Source organism: Erinaceus europaeus, chromosome 16, assembly GCF_950295315.1.
Source record: "Erinaceus europaeus chromosome 16, mEriEur2.1, whole genome shotgun sequence".
NCBI lineage: Eukaryota > Metazoa > Chordata > Mammalia > Eulipotyphla > Erinaceidae > Erinaceus > Erinaceus europaeus.
In genome coordinates, this window is record NC_080177.1 from 46,559,790 (window position 1) to 46,580,551 (window position 20,762).

Consider the following 20,762-nt stretch of genomic DNA (forward strand, 5'->3'; position numbering starts at 1 on the left):
AAGTGATATACTTCCAGTCTATCAGTCATAAAGTACAAGTCAGAACATACAAAACACCTAATAGATCATCACACCTAATAGACGAATGACTGAAAAAAGTCAGTAACAGGGGAGACTTCTGGAGGCGGGGCTACGAGCAGCAGCAGATCCCTTTCTCTCCTCTCCTCTCTTCTCCTCTCCTCTCCCGGATCAATTGGGAATACCAAAGGAGACCACCTAGGACTGAAACAAGACAAGACTAGAATGACTACAGGAACCCACCAAATCACTAGTGAGTGCAAACACATGTGGCTGGTGACAGAGAGGAGCCTAGGGAGAGACTAAGTGGCTGGTAACAGTCCAACAGTCTATCAGTTGAGACACCACCTCCAGTCTGTTCCACCAACAAGGGGATAGCTGAAGGGAGGAGAGGACTCCCGGAGATTCACCAAGTGCAACTCTGAGTCTCCATTGCTACTGCCCTCAGATTCTGGAGCAGTGGCAGGGAGGGACATCGGGGGACAGAGATCTAACTAGGAAATTCAGGAGAAGACCTATACCTCGGTGGCATAGCTGTGGAACTGTGAAAGTCTCTTTGCATAACCACCAGACTATCTCTGCCACACCCTGCCTTATCTCTTGGTCAGGAGTCAGTGATTAAGTTAAGAAGCCTACTTATAGTTAGAAGCCCCTCTGGCTCCCATGGCCTACAGAGAAGAGAAAAAAAATTTAAAAAGAGGTTTTTAAATCACTGAGCTCCAACTCAGGGATTAAAATACTATTGAAACAACTGTTAACTTCCACCACTGTGAACCCTTTAATTACCTTACTTAGACACAAGTCAATCCAGGAAATAGTGATCAGTAATTTGAAAAGTACTAAGAGAGGGAACTCATAACATAATATATAAAATGGGTAAACCAGCAAGAAGAAATATTGGAGAAACTAACCAGGACAACAGTCCAGCTAAAAGCCCCCAAAGGGTGAAGCACAAAATAACGAGTTCAACATCCAAACATTAGCTAAGGAAATAATCACAGAGGAGTGAGTAAAGAGTTTGAAAGAATTGTAATCAGAAATACAGGAACAACAAATGAGACTCTAGAAGAAAATACTTAACTATGTCAAGGTTACTAGAGAGCTGAAAGCTGAAATAGCTGAGCTAAGAACACAACTAGTTGAACAAGCTAAAACAGTATCAGAACAGGGAAACGAAATAGATGAACTCCAGAAAACAGTAGAGGGCAGAGAGAATAGAATCTATGAGGCTGAAGACAAAATTAGCAAGATTGAGGATGAATTAGAGACAACTAAAAAAGTAAGAGATTAAGAGATGCTGAAAACAACAACAGAGACCTATGGGATGACTTCAAAAGAAACAATATATGCATTATTGGCTTACCAGAGGAAGAAAGAGAGGGAGAGGAAGAAAGCATTCTTTAGGCCATAATAGCTGAAAACTTCTCTAGTCTAGACAACATCAAAGACATAAAGATTCAAGAAGCCCAGAGGGTCCCAAACAGAATTAACCCAGACTTAAAGACACCAAGACACATCATATTTAGAATGGAAAGGAATAAGGATAAAGAAAGGATCCTGAAGGCTACAAGAGAAAGAGTCACCTACAGAGGAAAACCCATAAGATTAGCATCAGACATCTCCACACAAACACTATAGGCCAGAAGAGAATGGCAAGATATCTATCAAGTGCTCAACGAGAAAGGCTTTCAACCAAGAAGACTATATCCTGCTATACTGTCATTCAGACTAGATGGAGGCATCAAAACCTTCTCAGACAAGCAACAGTTGAAGGAATCAACTATCACCAAGCCTTCCCTGAAAGAAGTTCTGAAAGGTCTTCTATAAACAGTCAGACCATCATAAATAGGACATCTATCAGAACACTCTAAAACTCTACAAGAATTGCGTTAAAATATCTTCAATCTTTGATATCAATAAATGTCAATGGCCTGAATTCACCTATTAAAAGATACAGAGTAGGAAGATGGATCAGAAAATACAACCCAACAATTTGCTGTCTACAAGAAACCCACCTAACTCAACAAGACACAGACTCAAAGTGAAAGGATGGAAAACTATCATACAGGCCAATGAACCACAAAAAAAGGGCAGGAACAGCTATTCTCATATCTGACATGATAGACTTTAAAATAGATAAGATTTAAAAAGATAGGAATGGACACTACTTAATGCTCAGAGGATCAGTCAATCAAGAGGACTTAACAATTATTAACATCTGTGCACCCAATGAGAAGCCATCTAAATACATCAAATGTCTACTGAAAGAGCTACAGCAATATATTAACAGTAACACAGTCATAGTAGGGGACTTCAACACCCCACTTTCTCAACTTGACAGATCATCCAGGCAGAAAATCAATAAAGACATAAGGGAGCTAAATGAAGAGAAAGATAAACTAGAACATTGGACATTTTCAGAGTCATTCATCCCAAGAAACTGGAATACACATTTTACTCAAATCCACATGGATCATTCTCAAGGATAGACCATATGTTAGGCCACAAAGACAGCATCAGCCAATTCAAGAGCACTGAAATCATCCCAAGCATCTTCTCAGACCACAGTGGAATCAAACCAACACTTAACAATCAACAAAAGATTAGTAATAGTCCCAAAATGTGGAAGCTCAACAGTACACTTTTTAACAACCTCTGGGTAAAAGAGGAAATCAAGGAAGAAATCACAATGTTTTGAGACTTCAATGAAAATGAAGACACAACCTATCAAACTATTTGGGACACAGCTAAGGCAGTACTGAGAGGGAAGTTCATGGCTGTACAAACACACATTAGGAAACAAGAAAAAGCACAAATAAACAGCCTGATTGCACATCTTAAAGACCTAGAAGAAGAAGAAGAACAAAGGAACCCTAAAGTAACCAGAAGGACAGAAATCACTAAAGTTAGGGCAGAAATAAATAACATTGAGAATAAGAAAACCATACAAAAGATCAACGAAAGTAAATGTTGGTTCTTCGAAAGAGTGAACAAAATCGACAAACCTTTAGCCAGACTCACAAAACAAAAAAGGGAGAAGACCCAAATAAATCGGATAGTGAATGAAAGAGGAGATATCACAACAGACACCACAGAAATTCAACAAATCATTTGAGGCTTCTATGAACAACTATATGCCACCAAGCTAGAGAACCTGGAAGAAATGGATGATTTCCTAGATACCTACCAACTGACAAAACTAAGTGAAGAGGAAGTGGATAACATGAACAGGCCCATCACAGCTAATGAAATTAAAACAGTTATCAAAAAATCTCCCCAAAAATAAAAGTCCTGGACCAGATGGTTTTACAAATGAATTCTACAAAACCTCCAAAGATGAACTAATACCTCTACTTTTAAAAGTCTTCTAGAAGATTGAAGACACTAGAATACTCCCTGCCAGCTTCTATGAAGCTAACATCACTCTGATACCAAAAGCAGACAGGGACACAACCAAAAAAGAAAACTACAGACCAATATCTCTAATGAACATAGATGCTAAAATACTGAACAAAATTCTAGTCAACTGGATACAGCAGTATATTAAAAAGATTGTTAATCATGACCAAGTGGGGTTTATCCCAGGCATACAAGGTTGGCTTAATATATGCTAATCAATCAATGTGATCACCACATCAACAAAAACCAAAAACCACATGGTCATATCAATAGATGCAGAGAAAGCTTTTGACAAAATACAACATCCCTCTATGATCAAAACACTACCAAAATGGGAAAAATGGGAATAGATGGAAAATTCCTCAAGATAGTGGAGTCTATATATAGCAGACCAACAGCCAACATCATACTCAATGGTGAAAAACTGGAAGCATTTCCACTCAGATCTGGTACTAGACAGGGCTGCCCACTATCACCATTACTATTCAACATAGTGTTGGAAGTTCTTGCCATAGCACTCAGGCAGGAACAAGGAATTAAAGGCATACAGATTGGAAGAGAAGTCAAATTCTCCCTGTTTGCAGATGACATGATAGTATACACAGAAAAACCTAAGGAATCCAGCAAGAAGCTTTTGGAAATCATCAGGCAATACAGTAAGGTGTCAGGCTACAAAATTAACATTCAAAAGTCAGTGGTATTCCTCTATGCAAACAGTAAGCTAGAAGAAATTGAAATCCAGAAATCAATTCCTTTTACTATAGCAACAAAAACAATAAAATATGTAGGAGTAAACCTAACCAAAGAAGTGAAAGACTTGTATACAGAAAATTATGAGCCACTACTCAAGGGAATTGAAAAAGACACAATGAAGTGGAAATATATTCCATGTTCATGGGTTGGTAGAATTAACATCATCAAAATGAATATACTACCCAGAGCCATATACAAATTTAATGCTATCCCCATCAAGATCCCAACCACATTTTTTAGGAGAATAGAACAAATGCTACAAATGTTTATCTGGAACCAGAAATGACCTAGAATTGCCAAAACAATCTTGAGAAAAAAGAACAGATCTGGAGGCATCACACTCCCAGATCTCAAACTGTATTATAGGGCCATTGTCATCAAAACTGCTTGGTACTGTGTTGGTATGCATGAGACCCCTTCTGTTTCATTTGGTTTAAATCCCCCCTGCTTAACACTATTCTATTTACATAACCACTTCATTCTATTTATATAACCGCTGTTAACAAGCACCTCCCTCCAGGGCATTGGTTCAATCCCCACTGTTTCATGATATGTTTTTGCTCCACCCCCCCTCCTTGTCACACTCTGATTGTCACCAGTCACTTTTCTCTCCACCCTCTCTATGTCACACCCTGTTTCCACCCTACTTGTCAAGTATATATAAAGACAGCATTGTGAGTTTTAGAGTACTTTACCTTTAGTTTAGCTCAGCTCGGCTTAGATTGTGCTGCGTCCTGCATGAATAAAGAGATACTGCCTACAGCTCAACTATGAGTCCCTGGTCGTCTGTTACCCGCCCGTGAAGCCAGCCCGGAGAAAACAACCTAACCCGTCAAAAACGACATATGGCGCCTGAACAGGGACTGAAATAAGCCCTGAAACATGGACCAGCATCAACGTGGGACCCTACCTACCCATCGTCCAGATAAGTAAACTTGGCTACCCATCCACCATGGGTTGTCTTTCTACTTATGAAGAGGTTTGCCAAAGCCTCTATTGTTTCATCATGAGACAGTTAGTCTGTCTCTGGAACATTTTACTCTGGGCCACATTTCGGTTCCCTGACCGGGAACTTTGGTTTCTTATGACCGGGATCATAGAGCTTGGGAGATGCACGGAGATTTCTCCTTGGACTTTCTGGATTCCCTCTCTCATGTTTCCCGAGGAAAAGGACTACATTTCGCTCCAGGCCATAATTTCGTTCTTTATGACCGTGATCGTAGACCTTGGGATATGCATGGGGATTTCCCCTGGGGCTTTCTGGACTTCTTCTCGAATGTTTCCCGTGGAGAAGGACTACTCTAGTTTGAGGAGCATTCTCAAGTACCCTGGCAGTTCCCAAGTATGGAGACACGTGGTTAGTTCTACTCTCCTGATTGGATTCTTTCTTCGATGGGAAGACGCTTTTAAAAATGGGTGCCTGAAGCAATCCAGCAGGAACAGTCAGAAACACCCTAAATGGAATTTCGAGGACCTTTTTGGACTAGGTCGCCCTCCGGGGATTCTTAATCCTACATGGTGAGATCTTGATAATCTGGTTCAAGTTGCGTTTCATAAGAGAATGATTTGAATGACTGAATTTTTGTTTGACATTGACTTAAAAAAAAAAATGCTGGACGCAGCCATGATTTCTAGAGACATCCAGAAACAATCCAAAAATTGTTTTTTCCCTCCTTTGATTTCTCTTTTACGTCTTGACATGATTCTGAAACGTTTAATCCTGAAAACTGTATGAGTTATGGGTGGGGCAGATAGTGCAATGATTATGTTAATTATTCTCATGCCTGAGGCTTTTTAATTGTGTTTCTTCTGTTTACCTTTCCACATTTTATTGAGTTTAAACTGTTTAAACAACCTTAAAATCATACTAGAAAGGACTTCCAATTATAATGGAGTTATCAATTATAGTAAACTTCTAATCTGCTACAAGTTTTGTTTGACAAGTAAGTGAATTTCAGCTGTCAAAGTCTTCACATGAAAAAGCATCTACTCAAATAGAATTCCTGGAAATCCATTAGGATCCTGTTCTCTGACATCGCCCCCGGAAACCAATGATGAGACCTGGCACGACCTGAAGAAACAGATTCACAGACTCCAAAGCTCACTCTCTACAGAAAAGCAGAATTCTGGCGGCCGACATTCCCCATCGAGACAGACGTGCAGCGTTTCATCCTCTGACATTTTCTTCTGTGGTCAGCTACTTTGGACTGACACCTCCATCGGACTTACTGGTACACGCTGCTGTGTTTCTGAAAGACTAACTTCAGCCAATTGCCTTGAGACTTTATAGACCATGTTCCCTCGCCTGCAGGCTCTGTCCCAGAGGCAGAAAACTCCCCCTCCTTATTAGGTTATGCCCACAGAGGCGTGAAGCGCCCCAAGAGGCAAGAGATGCCCACAGAGGCAGGAAACGCCCTTTGAGGCAAGAGATGCCCCCAGAGGCATGAAGCGTTCCCAGAGGCAAGAAATGCCCTTTCGCCTGCTAGGCCTTGCCCTTTGAGGCAAGAAAAGCTCCCCTTGGCATCACACTGGTTATTGCTGTTCGCCTATTTTGTTTTCCATGTCTTATGCCAGTTCTTTTGAAAACGCCTGTACGATATACGTTTCTGTTCACCCCACAATGGCCATTAGTTAAAAAGAAAGGGGGAATTGTTGGTATGCATGAGACCCCTTCTGTTTCATTTGGTTTAAATCCCCCCTGCTTAACACTATTCTATTTACATAACCACTTCATTCTATTTATATAACCGCTGTTAACAAGCACCTCCCTCCAGGGCATTGGTTCAATCCCCACTGTTTCATGATATGTTTTTGCTCCACCCCCCCTCCTTGTCACACTCTGATTGTCACCAGTCACTTTTCTCTCCACCCTCTCTATGTCACACCCTGTTTCCACCCTACTTGTCAAGTATATATAAAGACAGCATTGTGAGTTTTAGAGTACTTTACCTTTAGTTTAGCTCAGCTCGGCTTAGATTGTGCTGCGTCCTGCATGAATAAAGAGATACTGCCTACAGCTCAACTATGAGTCCCTGGTCGTCTGTTACCCGCCCGTGAAGCCAGCCCGGAGAAAACAACCTAACCCGTCAAAAACGACAGTACTGGAACATGAATAGACAAACTGACCAGTGGAATAGATTTGAGAGCCCAGAATTGAGCCTCCACACCTATGGACATCTAATCTTTGACAAAGGGGCTCAGACTATTAAATGGGGAAAGCAGAGTCTCTTCAACAAATGGTTTTGGAAAAAAAATGGGTTGAAACATGCAGAAGAATGAAACTGAGCCACTATATTTCACCAAATACAAAAGTAAATTCCAAGTGGATCAAAGACTTGGATGTTAGACCGGAAACTATCAGATACTTAGAGGAAAATATTGGCAGAACTCTTTTCCGCATACATTTTAAAGACATCTTCAATGAAACAAATCCAATTACAAAGAAGACTGAGGCAAGTATAAACCTATAGGACTACATAAAATTAAAAAGCTTCTTCACAGCAAAAGAAACCACTACCCAAACCAAGAGACCCCTCACAGAATGGGAGAAGATCTTTACATGCCATACATCAGACAAGAGTTTAATACCCAACATATATAAAGAGCTTGCCAAACTCAACAAGACAACAAATAACCCTATCCAAAAATGGGGTAGTACATGGACAGAATATTCACCACAGAAGAGATCCCAAAGGCTGAGAAACACATGAAAAAATGCTCCAAGTCTCTGTCAGAGAAATGCAAATAAAGACAACAGTGAGATGTCACTTCACTCCTGTGAGAATGTCATACATCGAAAAGGTAACAGCAGCAAATGCTGGAGAGGGTGTGGGGTCAAAGGACCCCTCCTACACTGCTGGTGGGAATGTCAATTGGTCCAACCTCTGTGGAGAACAGTCTGGAGAACTCTCAGAAGGCTAGACATGTTCCTACCCTTTGATCCTGCAATTCTTCTCCTGGGGATATATCCTAAGGGACCCAACACATCCATCCAAAAAGATCTGTGTACACATATGTTCTTGGCAGCACAATTTGTAATAGCCAAAACCTGGAAGCAACCCAGGTGTCCAACAACAGATGAGTGGCTGAGCAAGTTGTGGTATATATACACAATGCAATACTACTCAGCTGTAAAAAATGGTGATTTCACCGTTTTCAGCCGATTTTGGATGGACCTTGAAAAAATCATGTTGAGTGAAATAAGTCAGAAACAGAAGAATGAATATGGGATGATCTCACTCTCGGGCAGAAGTTGAAAAACAAGATCAGAAAAGAAAACACAAGTAGAACCTGAAATGGAATTGGTGTATTACATGAAATTAAAAGACTCTGGGGTGGGTGGGTGGGGAGAATACAGGTCCAGGAAAGATTCAGAGGACCTAGTGGGGGTTGTATTGTTATATGGAAAACTGGGGAATGTTATATATGTACAAACTATTGTACTTACTGTTGAATGTAAAACATTAATTCCCCAGTTTAAACAAAAAGCACAAAAAAAGTCAGTAACAGTAAGAAACTGGGCAATCTAGTGCCTCTGATTCCTTTCACTTTTTTTATCTTCATTGCTGAACATTATGCTGCAGGTAATAGCAGAGGTCAGACAGCAGTGTCCTCTAAGCACACCTCAGCCACATGCAGTGTAAATTACAATCATAACTGGGAGGGGGGAAAACACACACATCAAAAAGACTGTACACAGAAAATTCCAGTTTCTTGGTCTCATGGGCTAATGTCAATTCCATTAGTAACTACAGTGGTTTTAAAGGTAATGTATCTGTCTGAACAAATAGTTCTGATTATTATGTCAGTGATTTAGAAACAAAAATGAATGCTAAGTTTCACGGTTTTAAAATGGCAGTAATCTGGCATAACTTAGTTTTCTAAAAAAAAAAAAAAGAAAGAAAAGAAATTTTCAGGTGGATGGGGAATATTTCTTTCACCTTTATCTGTAACAGTGAAAAATTGGAAGCTGTATAAATATACAACAGTAAATTATATTGTACACTCAGAATAGTATTTTTTATGGCATAAGGAAAACCTAGTATTAAAAAAAATCTATATGCAAAATAATGTAAAATTTTATTCTAGTATTATAAAGAAAAACAGTCACAGGAAAATGACTTGATGAAATACATTACAATGTTTTAAAAAATCATCACCCATGTTAATCTGGTATCATGCAAGCTGTTCACCTACCACTGGCCAGTCTTACCTTCTAGAAGCTAGTGATTCTTACTGATAATATTTGAGCCACTATTTCATGAGAAGGACTGAAGAGATATCCAACTTGGAAACGATTTCTTAAATGGCAATAAACTGTATTTATTGCTATCACAAAGTTACAGTTTATGCCATTTATTTACAAGAAAATTCGCTTGTAAGTAGAGATAGAAAGGAAGAGATGCCACAGAAAGTTATGTTCTTAAAGCAGTTTTCTTTAATTATCCTCAATTTAATATAAAGATATGGAAGTAGATGGAGAATAATTAGTTATTATTGCCAAGTCTTTTTTTTATTTTTATTTTTATTTTTTGTTTTTACCAGAACACTGCTCAACTCTAGCTAACAGTGGAGCTGGGAATTGAACCTGGGACCCCAGAGCCTCAGGCATGAAAGTCATTTGCATAACCACTTTGTGCTCTCTCCCCAGCCCATCTATACTATCTCCCCAGTCCCCTAAGTCTTATAAAATGGCTCAGAATGTAGAATTATTTCCTACCAAGTTAGTACCACCATATAGTCATCATCAAATAAGAGGTTATCATGAAACTATTCTGTACTATATATAATGCATTCAACACTTACAAATTGAGACACATTTAAACTCATAACCCTGGTTTTGAAATACAGAAATAAAATGTTCCTCCATTGAACTCAAAAGCTATACTTTATATAATTTCTTACGCATCTTTATAGCTAAAAAATACAGCAACATTTAGACCAGTAGATGTCCCATAGTAGAGTGTGCACTATACCACAAGGAAGACACTAGGATTGAGACCCAGCACTACATGGGAGCATCCCAGGACCAGGGGAAGCCCTATAAATGATGGAATGGAGCTGTAACATAGCTCTCTCCCCCTCTATTTCCTTCCCTTGCCCTGCTTTACCTGCCTCCCCCCCCTCCCCATCATGTGAATTTTAAAAAGGAAAAAAGCTAACCTCTAAGCAGTGAAATTATACATGTACAAGGCAACAGCTGCCAACATATGCATCTAATTAGCCATTACACAAGCCATTTCTCTAGATTTTTGGTGTGAGAATTCTGAAGTAATGCTCATTAAACATCCCAAATATAAGGCATATTACTTTTCAGAGTCAGCACTGATACCTACTGATTTATATATTTGTTGTGAGTCACAGAATGCATGTTGTAGATGCCCCTGGGAGGCTGGATTTGACCTCTCAAACTCTGAGGTAGGGCAAGAGGCATCTTCACAGGACTTAAAAGAAATCCTAAGGGTTTTTGTTTGTTTAGTTATATTTTTTTTATTAATAAAAAGGAAACACTGACAAAAACCATAGGATAAGAGGGTTACAACTCCACACAATTCCCACCACCAGAACTCTGTATCCCATCCCCTCCCTTGATAGCTTTCCTATTCTTTAACCCTCTGGGAGTATGGACCCACGGTCATTGTGGGGTACAGAAGGTGGAAGGTTTGGCTTCTGTAATTGCTTCCCCACTGAACATGGGCATTGACAGGTCGATCCATACTCCCAGCCTGTCTCTTTCCCTAGTGGAGCAGGGTTCTGGGGAAGTGGGGTTCCAGGACACATTGGTGAGGTTGTCTGCCCAGGGAAGTTCGATTGGCATCATGACAGAATCTGGAACCTGGTGGCTGAAAAGAGAGTTAACATATAAAGCTGAACAAATTGTTGACCAATCATGAACCTAAAGGCTGGAATAGTGCAGATGAAGAGTTGGGGGGGGGGGGGTTTTCTCCGTTTTATAGATAGCTAGTAGGCCTATTTTAAATTCCAAAGGGTCTGTGGCTATACTAGGTTTTTTTTGTTTTTTTTTCTTTCCCCTGAGCCTGAAATCTGATATGCAGGTGGATCCAAGTTATTATCTGGGGAGATGATGCCATGGCTGGAAAAAGGATGAGAAAGCTGGATCAGGGAAGAAAGTAGCTCCCAAATATGAGAAAGGTGTATAAATATTGTTGATCTGGGGCCCATAATAAGCTTAGGAGCCTATGTGACCTCTGCATCCCTTTAGATATGAGCTCACATTCTGTGGTTATGAGTAGGAACATTTCAAGCTGCCCTAATATCAGGACCCATCTTCCTCAGGTGTAGCATAGACTATGTTGTCCAGGCTCCCTTCAGAGGTTGGAATATTTTCTACCATTGTTGATCCAATGTTTTTGTTTTTTTAGAGAATTTTTTTATTGATTTAATAATGATCGACAAGACCATAGGATAAGGGGGGTAAAATTCCACACAATTCCTACTACCAGAGTTCCATCTCCCATCCCCTCCACTGGAAGCTTTTCTATTCTTTATCCCTCTGGGAGTATGGACCCAGGATCATTATGGGGTGCAGAAGGTGGAAGGTCTGGCTTCTGTAATTGCTTCTCCGCTGGACATGACGGGCTAATCCATACTCCTAGCCTGTCTCTTATCTTTCCCCAAGTGGTGGAGCTCTGAAGAGGTGGGGTTCCAGGACACATTGGTGAGGTCAACTGCCCAGAGGAGTCAGGATAGCATCATGGTAGAATCTGCAACTTGGTGGCTGAAAAAGATATAAAGCAGAACAAATTGTTTAATAATCAGGAACCTAAAGATAAGAATATAGCAGATGAGATTTGGAGTCTCCATTTTGGAAAAAACTAATAGGTCCAAGTCATGTATAGCTTTATTTTTATTTTTATTTATAAAATGGAAATATTGACAATACTGTAGGATAAGAGGCGTGCATTTCCACACAATTGCCACCACCAGAACTCCATATCCTATCACCTCCCTTGATAGCTTTTCTCTTCCTTTTTTAAATCTTTATTTATTGGATAGAGATAGCCAGAAATCAAAAAGGAGGGGGCTGATAGAGAAGAGAGAGAGTAGCTAGCACTGCTTCACCACTCACAAAGCTTCCCTCTTGCAGGTGGGAACTGAGAACTTGAACTGAGGTCCTTGTGCATTGCAAAATGTGTGCCCAACCAGGGAAACCACCACCCAGCCTGCGATAGCTTTTTTAAATAAGCCACTTAACCTACCTAAACCTTAAGCTTTCCCATCTGTAAAAGAGATAAAAATAATATCTACCCTATAATTTTCTTGGGTTAAAAGTTTACTTGTGCCAGGACTTTAGACCATAAGTCCTCAAATATTAGGAGTATCACATATATATACACACATATATGTATCTGGGTCCATAATTCAAACACAAGTGTGACCATCAAAAGCCAGACAGATATGGACAAATACCCAGGCAAGACAAAGTTTGTAGCTGAAACATGGGTATCTTACATTGCTTAAAGTTTATTCTTTTTAGTCAGCCTCTAACCCATCTTTGAGAAAACTTTGTGAGGGTATATTTAGGGACTTTTTATTCACATGTCAATTTTTTTTTCTTCCCCTTGCCACGAACTCTGAATTATGAAGGTCCAGTTTAAGCAGTGGATGAAAGTTAAGTGTAAGTTGAGCATGGCTGCCCATTGCCCACAGGGACATTGGGATCTCAGTCCTCCCCTAACTGGTTGGAATTCAAATGCCTATTCTTTTTGATGTTGACTTTGGGGGCAATGACTTGGCAGCCCTCTCTGAGAACACAGGAAAAGGAGAACAAGGTGGAGCTGAGGATAAAAGCTTAGCCTGATCACAGGATGCCTGTGCCTGGGGTTTCTCTAGCCCTGGCTCCTAGCTGTGTGTCCATTCTCTCTAGTCTTCCTGGCTGCCCCTTCCTGTGATTCCTATTATCGTAGGTAACACCACAGAGTCACTTCCAGCTTTGGAAACCCTCTTGAGGTGTCAGGGGAAAAAAGTTTACCACAGTTAATCAACCCCATGCATGTTCGTGGTTTGTATGGTTAACCTTTGTTGTCTTTTGTTTGTTTTTTTGACACCAAGGTTATTGCTATAGTTCAGTGCCTGCACAATCCCACCATTCTCAAGAGCCTTTTTTTTTTTCATGATAGAGGGTGAGAGACAGAGAAGAGAATATACCTGCAGCACCATTCCACCATTCATGAAGTGTTGTCCCTTGCAGTTGGAAACCAGCGTTTGAACCCAAGTTCTTTGTGAATGGTAACAGTTAGACTCTGCCTTGTGAGCCACCACCCGGCCTCTGACCTCCCCCCCCCCCTTTCTTCTTTTCTTGTTTAATTGCACAGTTCAGGACTCTCTCAGACTTTTCCTTTCATAATTACAAGTTCTGAATCTTATCGCTTCCTCCTTGCCTGGTTGTAGCTGGGTTGTTGTTAGTTCCCTCACTGCACTGACACATGCCTACCTGCCCACTAGGGTGAAAGAATGCATCTCATAACTTAGCAGCCTTCCAGTGTAAATATCTCAAATAGTTGATGGGTCCTACTTATGGTGCCAATAAGCTGGGATTGTTTGGGACCCTAAGGCCATGAAAGAGCAGATGCCTTGGACCAGGAGGAAGTTGCTCATCTTTGAGTCCTGCAGGGCCACTAGCAAATCTGACCAGCAGTAAGTGACTTTCCTACTCTAGACCACATGATAAAAAAAAAATTACCAAGCCTTTTGGGGACTCTAAAGCTCTTTGTGAAAAAGGCCCTACAAGAAATGACAACTTCTCAAAGGAAAGAAATAAAACCCATGGAGAACACCAATACTAGAAATTATGTGTGGTGTTTCCCACAAGAAGAGGGGGAGGCAGAGAGAGACAAGTTTACTCATGTTGACTTTAGTGTGTAAAAATCCTCAAACATTAGGGATCTTACTTTAAAGAAATACTGCTATGTCCACAATTCAAGCACAAGTGTGACAAGTGGAGTGATCAAGAACAGCAGCCCTGAAGCAAGTGAGATTTTATAAAGTGATTCAAAGACTGGGTTGCTTAGATAGTGGAGACATAATTCCCATCAAAACAGAGGTTGTGATGGAAGTGACGTGGTGATGTCATGGAAGCTGTTAGCCAAGGAGGGAGAACCCAGACTGCAAGGTGGCCGTCCTATGTGGTCCCTGACAGGAAGTTGTCTGGGAAGGACTATTAATGAACTTGGAGTGAAGTGGAGGGGGACTGGGAATCAGTGAGAGGTGTGGAGTGGCCAGAACCCAAATGAGATTCAACGAGATATAAACAGAGGGCTAACAGAAAGTCAGTTTATTGAACTGCTATGTGCCAGGCACTATGAGATGCAGGATTCAGTAGTGAACCCCAGACAGATGAGGTATTCCTAACATCTGGGGATGATGCCGTGCAAATAGTACCATGAGGTCATTTTACAGACTGCACGATAGGGCAGGGAGGCATCAGATGGGGGGGTAGGAGGAGCACTTACATTAGGTTACTTCCTCTCAAGAAAAGTGCTGTTGGACTTATCCAAGTCTAAGGGATAAGTGCTATTGGACTTATCCAAGTCTAAGAGGGTGTTCCAAGCAGCCCTGGACTATAAATGAATGGTGTTCCAAGCAGCCCTGGACTATAAATGAATGGTTTTGGCATATGAACATAGTGCAAAGGCCAGTGTTAATAAGCACCCTGATATTCATTATTTCAGCAAGTGTTTGTTAGACTCCTCAGTCATGCACCAGAGATTCTTCCAGGTGCATACATGAACAGAGTAGACAAATTCCCCATTTTCCAGGGGTTTGCAGAAAAGGGGGCCAACATGGAATAAACGATAAATAATAAAGAGGTAAAAATTATATCATGGTAGAGTGGTAGAAGTACTATGGAAAAATGAACATACATTTTTATAATCTTTTCTGTTATAGACAGTGCTGCAGTAGAAACTTCTATGCAAAAGTCTTTTTTTTTTTTTTGGTGTGCTCAGATAATGGAATGTTTGATTTTATATATATATAAAACACATCAGAAAGCAAATCACTCTAACCCTTAAACACGGAAGTTTTTTTGCCCCCTGCAAATTCACTGCTTGTATATTTGTATTTTCAAGTTCCCTGCCCAAGCATCATTCTCATCATCCCATAGCTTGGGACTGGAAAGGCTTCATCCTCAAACTGGTTAAGGCAGTAGTACTAAGTTATAGACAGCTACCCAAAGTAGAACTCAGAATTGATTATTTCCCCCTAGAAGTCAGTGTCCTTGAGTGACTTATATTTTCTATTGGTAAACCGTCTTTGCAAGTTGAATCTTGCTGTTAACTTTCATTCTCTGAGAGTATGCTTGTCAAGTTGTAAACCAATATTTGAAACCTAATATGTTTGTGACTGGGGAACTGGGTATGTTTGTGGGGGTGCCTAATGACACTGGCTACTGTTCTTCTAAAAAAAAATGTTCTTCTAAACCTATCCCCAGTTGTCTCTCTTCCCTCTCCTGGACCTTTTTGACCCCCAAACCAGGCCAGATGGTATGGAAACTAAATCTGACACTAAAAGGCAATGATCTGGACTTGAAGCCTAGATTTTCTTTCAGATGATCTCAGATTTAAAATTGGTTACTTCAGCAAGCATTCTGACTCTTACATTATACATCCTGCTAAGTTTCTTTTCTTTTCCCCCTCTCCAGATATCTACTGGAGCAAGATTTCCCAGGCATGCGGATTGGTCCAGAGCCCACCACGGATTCATTCATCGCTGTGATGTATGGGGATACAGAGGGCAATACCCCTGGAAATGCTTTAGTTGTGGACCCCAAAAAGCCATTTCGAAAGCTAAGTCGCTTTGGAAATGCTTTCCTGAATCGGTAAGTTCCAAAAAACCATCTTGGGTTGTGTCAGCCTGTTCTTTGGAAGTCTTGTCAGGTCCATGGAAAGGTTTAAAACCAGAAGAACTGAACACATCTTTTCTGGGAGAGGGATATGGAAACACTGCTTACTATATTCAACTATCTGAAGAATTTAATGGAAAACAACCCTTCAGACTTCCTCTGGCTGGCAGAATAGCTATTCTTTTTGGAGTGGTCAAGAGGCAGTGAACACCCCATAGCTGACAAAAAAAAAAAAAGTGATGGAGGGGCTGGGAGGTATTGCACTGAGTAAAGCACATTGTACATTACCATGTGCAAGAACCCAGATTCCAGCCCCCAGGGCCTCACCTACAGTGGATGTGGGGGACCTTCATAGAGCAGTATTGCAAGTGTCTCCTGTCCCAATTTCACTCCCTCTCTCTTTTTCTCTGTCTCATCAAAAAAAGAAGCAAAAAAGTCACTCCTTTTTGCCTCTCTTAGCCTCTTTTTTCTCCCCTTATACTTCTTTCCTCTTCTGTCTTTTTTTCCCCCTTTGCTTCTCATTTCCTCCAGAGTCTCCTGCTTTAGAAGAGTTTGTTGGGGGGTGGGGGCAACAAGTAGGAGAAACGGGGCAAAGTAAGGGCCATCCTATTAACTGCCTGGTTTCATCCCAGAAGCTAGGGAGCATTTTTGCAGACTTCAGGTACTCCATTCACATCAATCATGGGATGAATGCCATATGATGGTGGCAACCTGCACAGGTGCCCTTTGTGAGCTCTTCGAAGGACTGGACTCACCTTTAAGGGCTTCATAATGTCTTCTCACAAATCCAAGGAAACAACCACGGAGCAGCTGGGAAACCAGGCAGTTAGATACAGAGAGTGGCACAGAGTATGGTGGTGAGTCCTAGAAGATGGTCAATCTTGATGCTGACAGTGATTCATAGAGTTCTGGCCAGATGAGTCTGCCACCCTGCAGTGTTCACTTCTGGAGTTGACTCCTCAGTTCCAGAGCATGTGGTGGCCTCAGAATGTCTCCTGTGTGGATCATCAGTCATTCCCCCCAGGAGCAAAGTTCACTGGACAGACAACAGCCAGCCTTCCTGTCCCGTTTGGCCCTGGAAAGTTACTACGAGCTTGCTCCATTCAGAGCTCAGAGACTCATTCTCTAGGGAAGGCTGCCTGGGATCACCATAGTCCTTAGTAATTCTCTTTCCCTGATAAAAACCTTAAAAACAAAAAAAGAAAAAAGAAAAGAAAAGAGAAAAGAAAAGAAAAGAAGAAGCTGCTGGACTGGCAAGATAGCTCACCTAGGAGGGTTCTTACATTGCCATGTGCATGATCCAGATTCTATCCTGGATCTTACCGCAGTGGGGGGAGTTCCAGTGCTGTGGTATCTCTTCTTATTTGTCTCCCTAGATGAAAAAGTCTGGAAGTGGTGAAATTATTCATGTTTGAGGGCCTACTTTCACAAGGAAAAAACAGGAAAACCAGCACTATCACTTGGACAGTGTACTTGCTTTGTTATACACATGATGTAGGTTCCAGCCTGGCCCCCACCACACCAAGGGAATCTTCAGTGCTGTGGTGTCTTTCTCTCTGTCTCTTGTAGGGCTAGCTTCGCGGACAGTAGAGAGAGACGACCAGGGACTCATGGCTAAGTGGTACGCAGTTCAGTCTTTATTCATGTGGAACACAGTGCAATCTAAACTATCTTTTTTTTTTAATTCTTTATTGAGGAATTAATGTTTTACATTCAACAGTAAATACAATAGTTTGTACATGCATAACATTCCCCAGTTTCCCATTTAACAATACAACCCCCACTATGTCATTTATCATCCTTCATGGATCTGTATTCTCCCCACCCACCTACCCCAGAGTCTTCTACTTTGGTGCAATACACCAATTCCATTTCAGGTTCTATTTGTGTTTTCTTTTCTGATCTTGTTTTTCAATTTCTGCCTGAGAGTGAGATCATCCCATATTCATCCTTCTGTTTCTGATTTATTTCACTTAACATGATTTTTTCAAGGTCCATCCAAGATCGGCTTTTTCTTCTTCTAGCGTTTGCCCTTCTTCCGTAGCCAGTCAACAGCATCAGGTTGAGTCTGATGTAAAGTTTCGAGACCTCCTTTGAATCTGGAGAGGTGGCAGTCGTTGACTATGTGGGTCATAGTCTGTCTGTAGCCACAGGGGCAGTTCGGGTCGTCTCTGGCTCCCCAGCGATGGAACATAGCGGCAGACCGGCCATGGCCTGTTCGATAACGATTGAGGAGGGCCCGATAATAACGTGCTAGGTCAAAGCCGGGTTGATGCTTGCAGGGGTCTGTCATGAGGTGTTTGTTCTTTACCTCAGCTGACTGCCAGCTCTGTTTCCAAGAGACTGGAACAGAGAAGTTCAGTGTAGGCGTAGGGGACCAGATTGGGTGACGAGACGTCAAGCGTTGGACAGGGTGGGCGAAGATATCCGCGTATATTGGCAGGTCCGGTCGAGCATAGACGTGGGAAATGAACTTAGATGATGCCGCATCCCGACGAATATCTGGCGGGGCGATGTTGCTAAGAACTGGCAGCCATGGGACCGGGGTGGAACGGATGGTTCCAGAAACTATCCTCATGGAGGAATATAATTTGGAATCAACCAAGTGGACATGGGGGCTACGGAACCATACTGGGGCACAGTATTCTGCAGTGGAATAGCATAATGCCAGAGATGATGATTGTAGTGTGGAAGCGCTCGCGCCCCATGAGGAGCTGGCCAGTCTTGCAATGATGTTATTCCTTGCGCCCACCTTTGCTGCAGTTTTTATGAGATGTTTGTGAAATGACAGAGTGCGATCGAGAGTAACGCCAAGATAGACTGGCTGGGCTTCATGCCGGATTCTCGTATTGCCAAGCTGCACATTAAGCTCACGCGAGGCCGAGGCATGGTGTAGATGGAAAACAGATGATACCTAACATTTACCCTCTCTTGGAATCTGGACCATGGACTAAAATTCTTTTTGGGGTGCAGAAGGAAGGAATACTAGCTTTTGTAATTGCCTCTCTGCTGGACATGATATTGGCCTGTTGATCCATACCCCCAGCCTGTTTCTGTTTTTCCCTCTTGTGGTAGAGCTCTGGAGCAGTGAAGTTCTGGGACACGTTGGCAAGGTTGTCTACCTAGGAAGGTCAGGATGGAATCCATACTTAACTTTCAAGACTGCCCTTAATATAGTCCTTTAACAGTGATGCTGATGATGCTGATGATTTTATACCAAGTTGTAGATGAATAATTTCCTTTGACCGCTAATAAATCAAATGATACTATGGCCACTGTGCAGATGAACAATCCAAGAAAAAAGTAAAGTTACTTGCATCCTGGTAGGTGATGCAGTGGATGGTGTTGGATGTCAAGTTCAAGCCCTGCCATAACATATGCCAGAATGATGCTCTGTTTCTTTCCCTTTCTCTTTATAGTTAATAAATACATATTTTTAAAAAAAAGGATGGAAAAGGGCAGTAGTGCAGCAGGTTAAGTGCACAAAGGACCAGCAGAAGGATCCCAGCTGGAGCCGCCAGCTCCCCACCTGCAGGGCATGCTTCACAAGTGGTGAAGCATGTATGCAAGTGTCTGTCTTCTTCCCTCTCTGTCTTCCCCTCCTCTCTCCATTTCTCTCTGTCCTATTCAGCAACCACAACAATAAAACAAGGACAACAAAAGGGAATAAATAATTTTTTTTAAAGGATGGAAAGAAGAGACTTACTCAAAAAGGAGCAGGTTCAGGTTCAGGATTAGAACTCAGGTTTCTTCCTCTTTTCTATCAATTACTCTATCGCAAAGAATTTGGTCCTCCTAGCTGTCCTGATGGGCATGGGCAGCTCCCATGCCAGGATCTAGCACATTTAAATGAATGAGTAAACAACCTAATAAAGTTGTTTTCAAACCACAGGACTGCTGTTAGACCCAGCAATTATGTAAGAGAGAGAGTCTATTAGTGTAGGGCTCTCTAATGTGTGTATATAATTACAGTATCCCCCTGGGAAAGGCAATGAAGTTAGTGCTAAAGGCAAGCAAACCTCTTTTTTCATCACAACTTTTTCTGGGAACTAGGTCAAAATACAATACCTGGCAAGAGAAGAGAATCGGTTATTTGCTATGGAGTTTTTCCCCTGGTAACCAATCACCAGGTCCCGCTAGAATAGGTCTCTTGACCCCTGGCCCTCCTATCATAGAGTGTTTGTTGGCTTGGGTATCTTCTGCCATGGACATCTTTTTTAGTTTTTAAATTTTTTTGAAAAGTGTGGTCTGGGAGGTGGCGTAGTGGATAAAGCACTGGATTCTCAACCAGGGGGTCCGTCCTGAGTTTGATCCCCGGCAGCACATGTACCAGAGTGATACCTGGTTCTTTCTCTCCTATCTTTCTTATGAATAAATAAATAAATAATTTCTTTTAAAAAAAATTTGCCACCTATTGGTAGCAATTACCACTGTGGCTCACTGCCTGCATGAGTACTCCACTACTCCAGGCAGTCATTCTTTTTCCTTTCCTTTTCTTATAAAAACAAAAATAAAGAGAAAGAAAGACATCTGTATCATTGATGCATGGTTTGTGAAGTCTCTTCCCTTCAGGTGGGGATGGGGTCTTGAACCCAGGTCCTCATACATGGTAACATGTATGCTTTACTAGATGTACCATCCCTGCCTGCTTTTTTCTTCCCTTTTTTTTTTTTCTTTTTTCTTATTTATCTATTTATTGGAAATAATGAGAAGCCAAGAGAGAACCAGA

The 20,762-nt window shown here is 41.4% G+C and overlaps 1 protein-coding gene across 1 annotated transcript in view; it reads left to right on the plus strand.

Annotated features, from left to right (window-relative positions):
- The window catches only part of EHD4 (EH domain containing 4), a 128,768-nt gene that overhangs the window by 14,017 nt on the left and 93,989 nt on the right, over nt 1–20,762 (plus strand). The window contains exon 2 of the mRNA XM_007536479.3: nt 15,833–16,009. Coding sequence (XP_007536541.1) covers nt 15,833–16,009 — 177 coding nt within the window. The remainder of the gene's footprint in view (nt 1–15,832; nt 16,010–20,762) is intronic.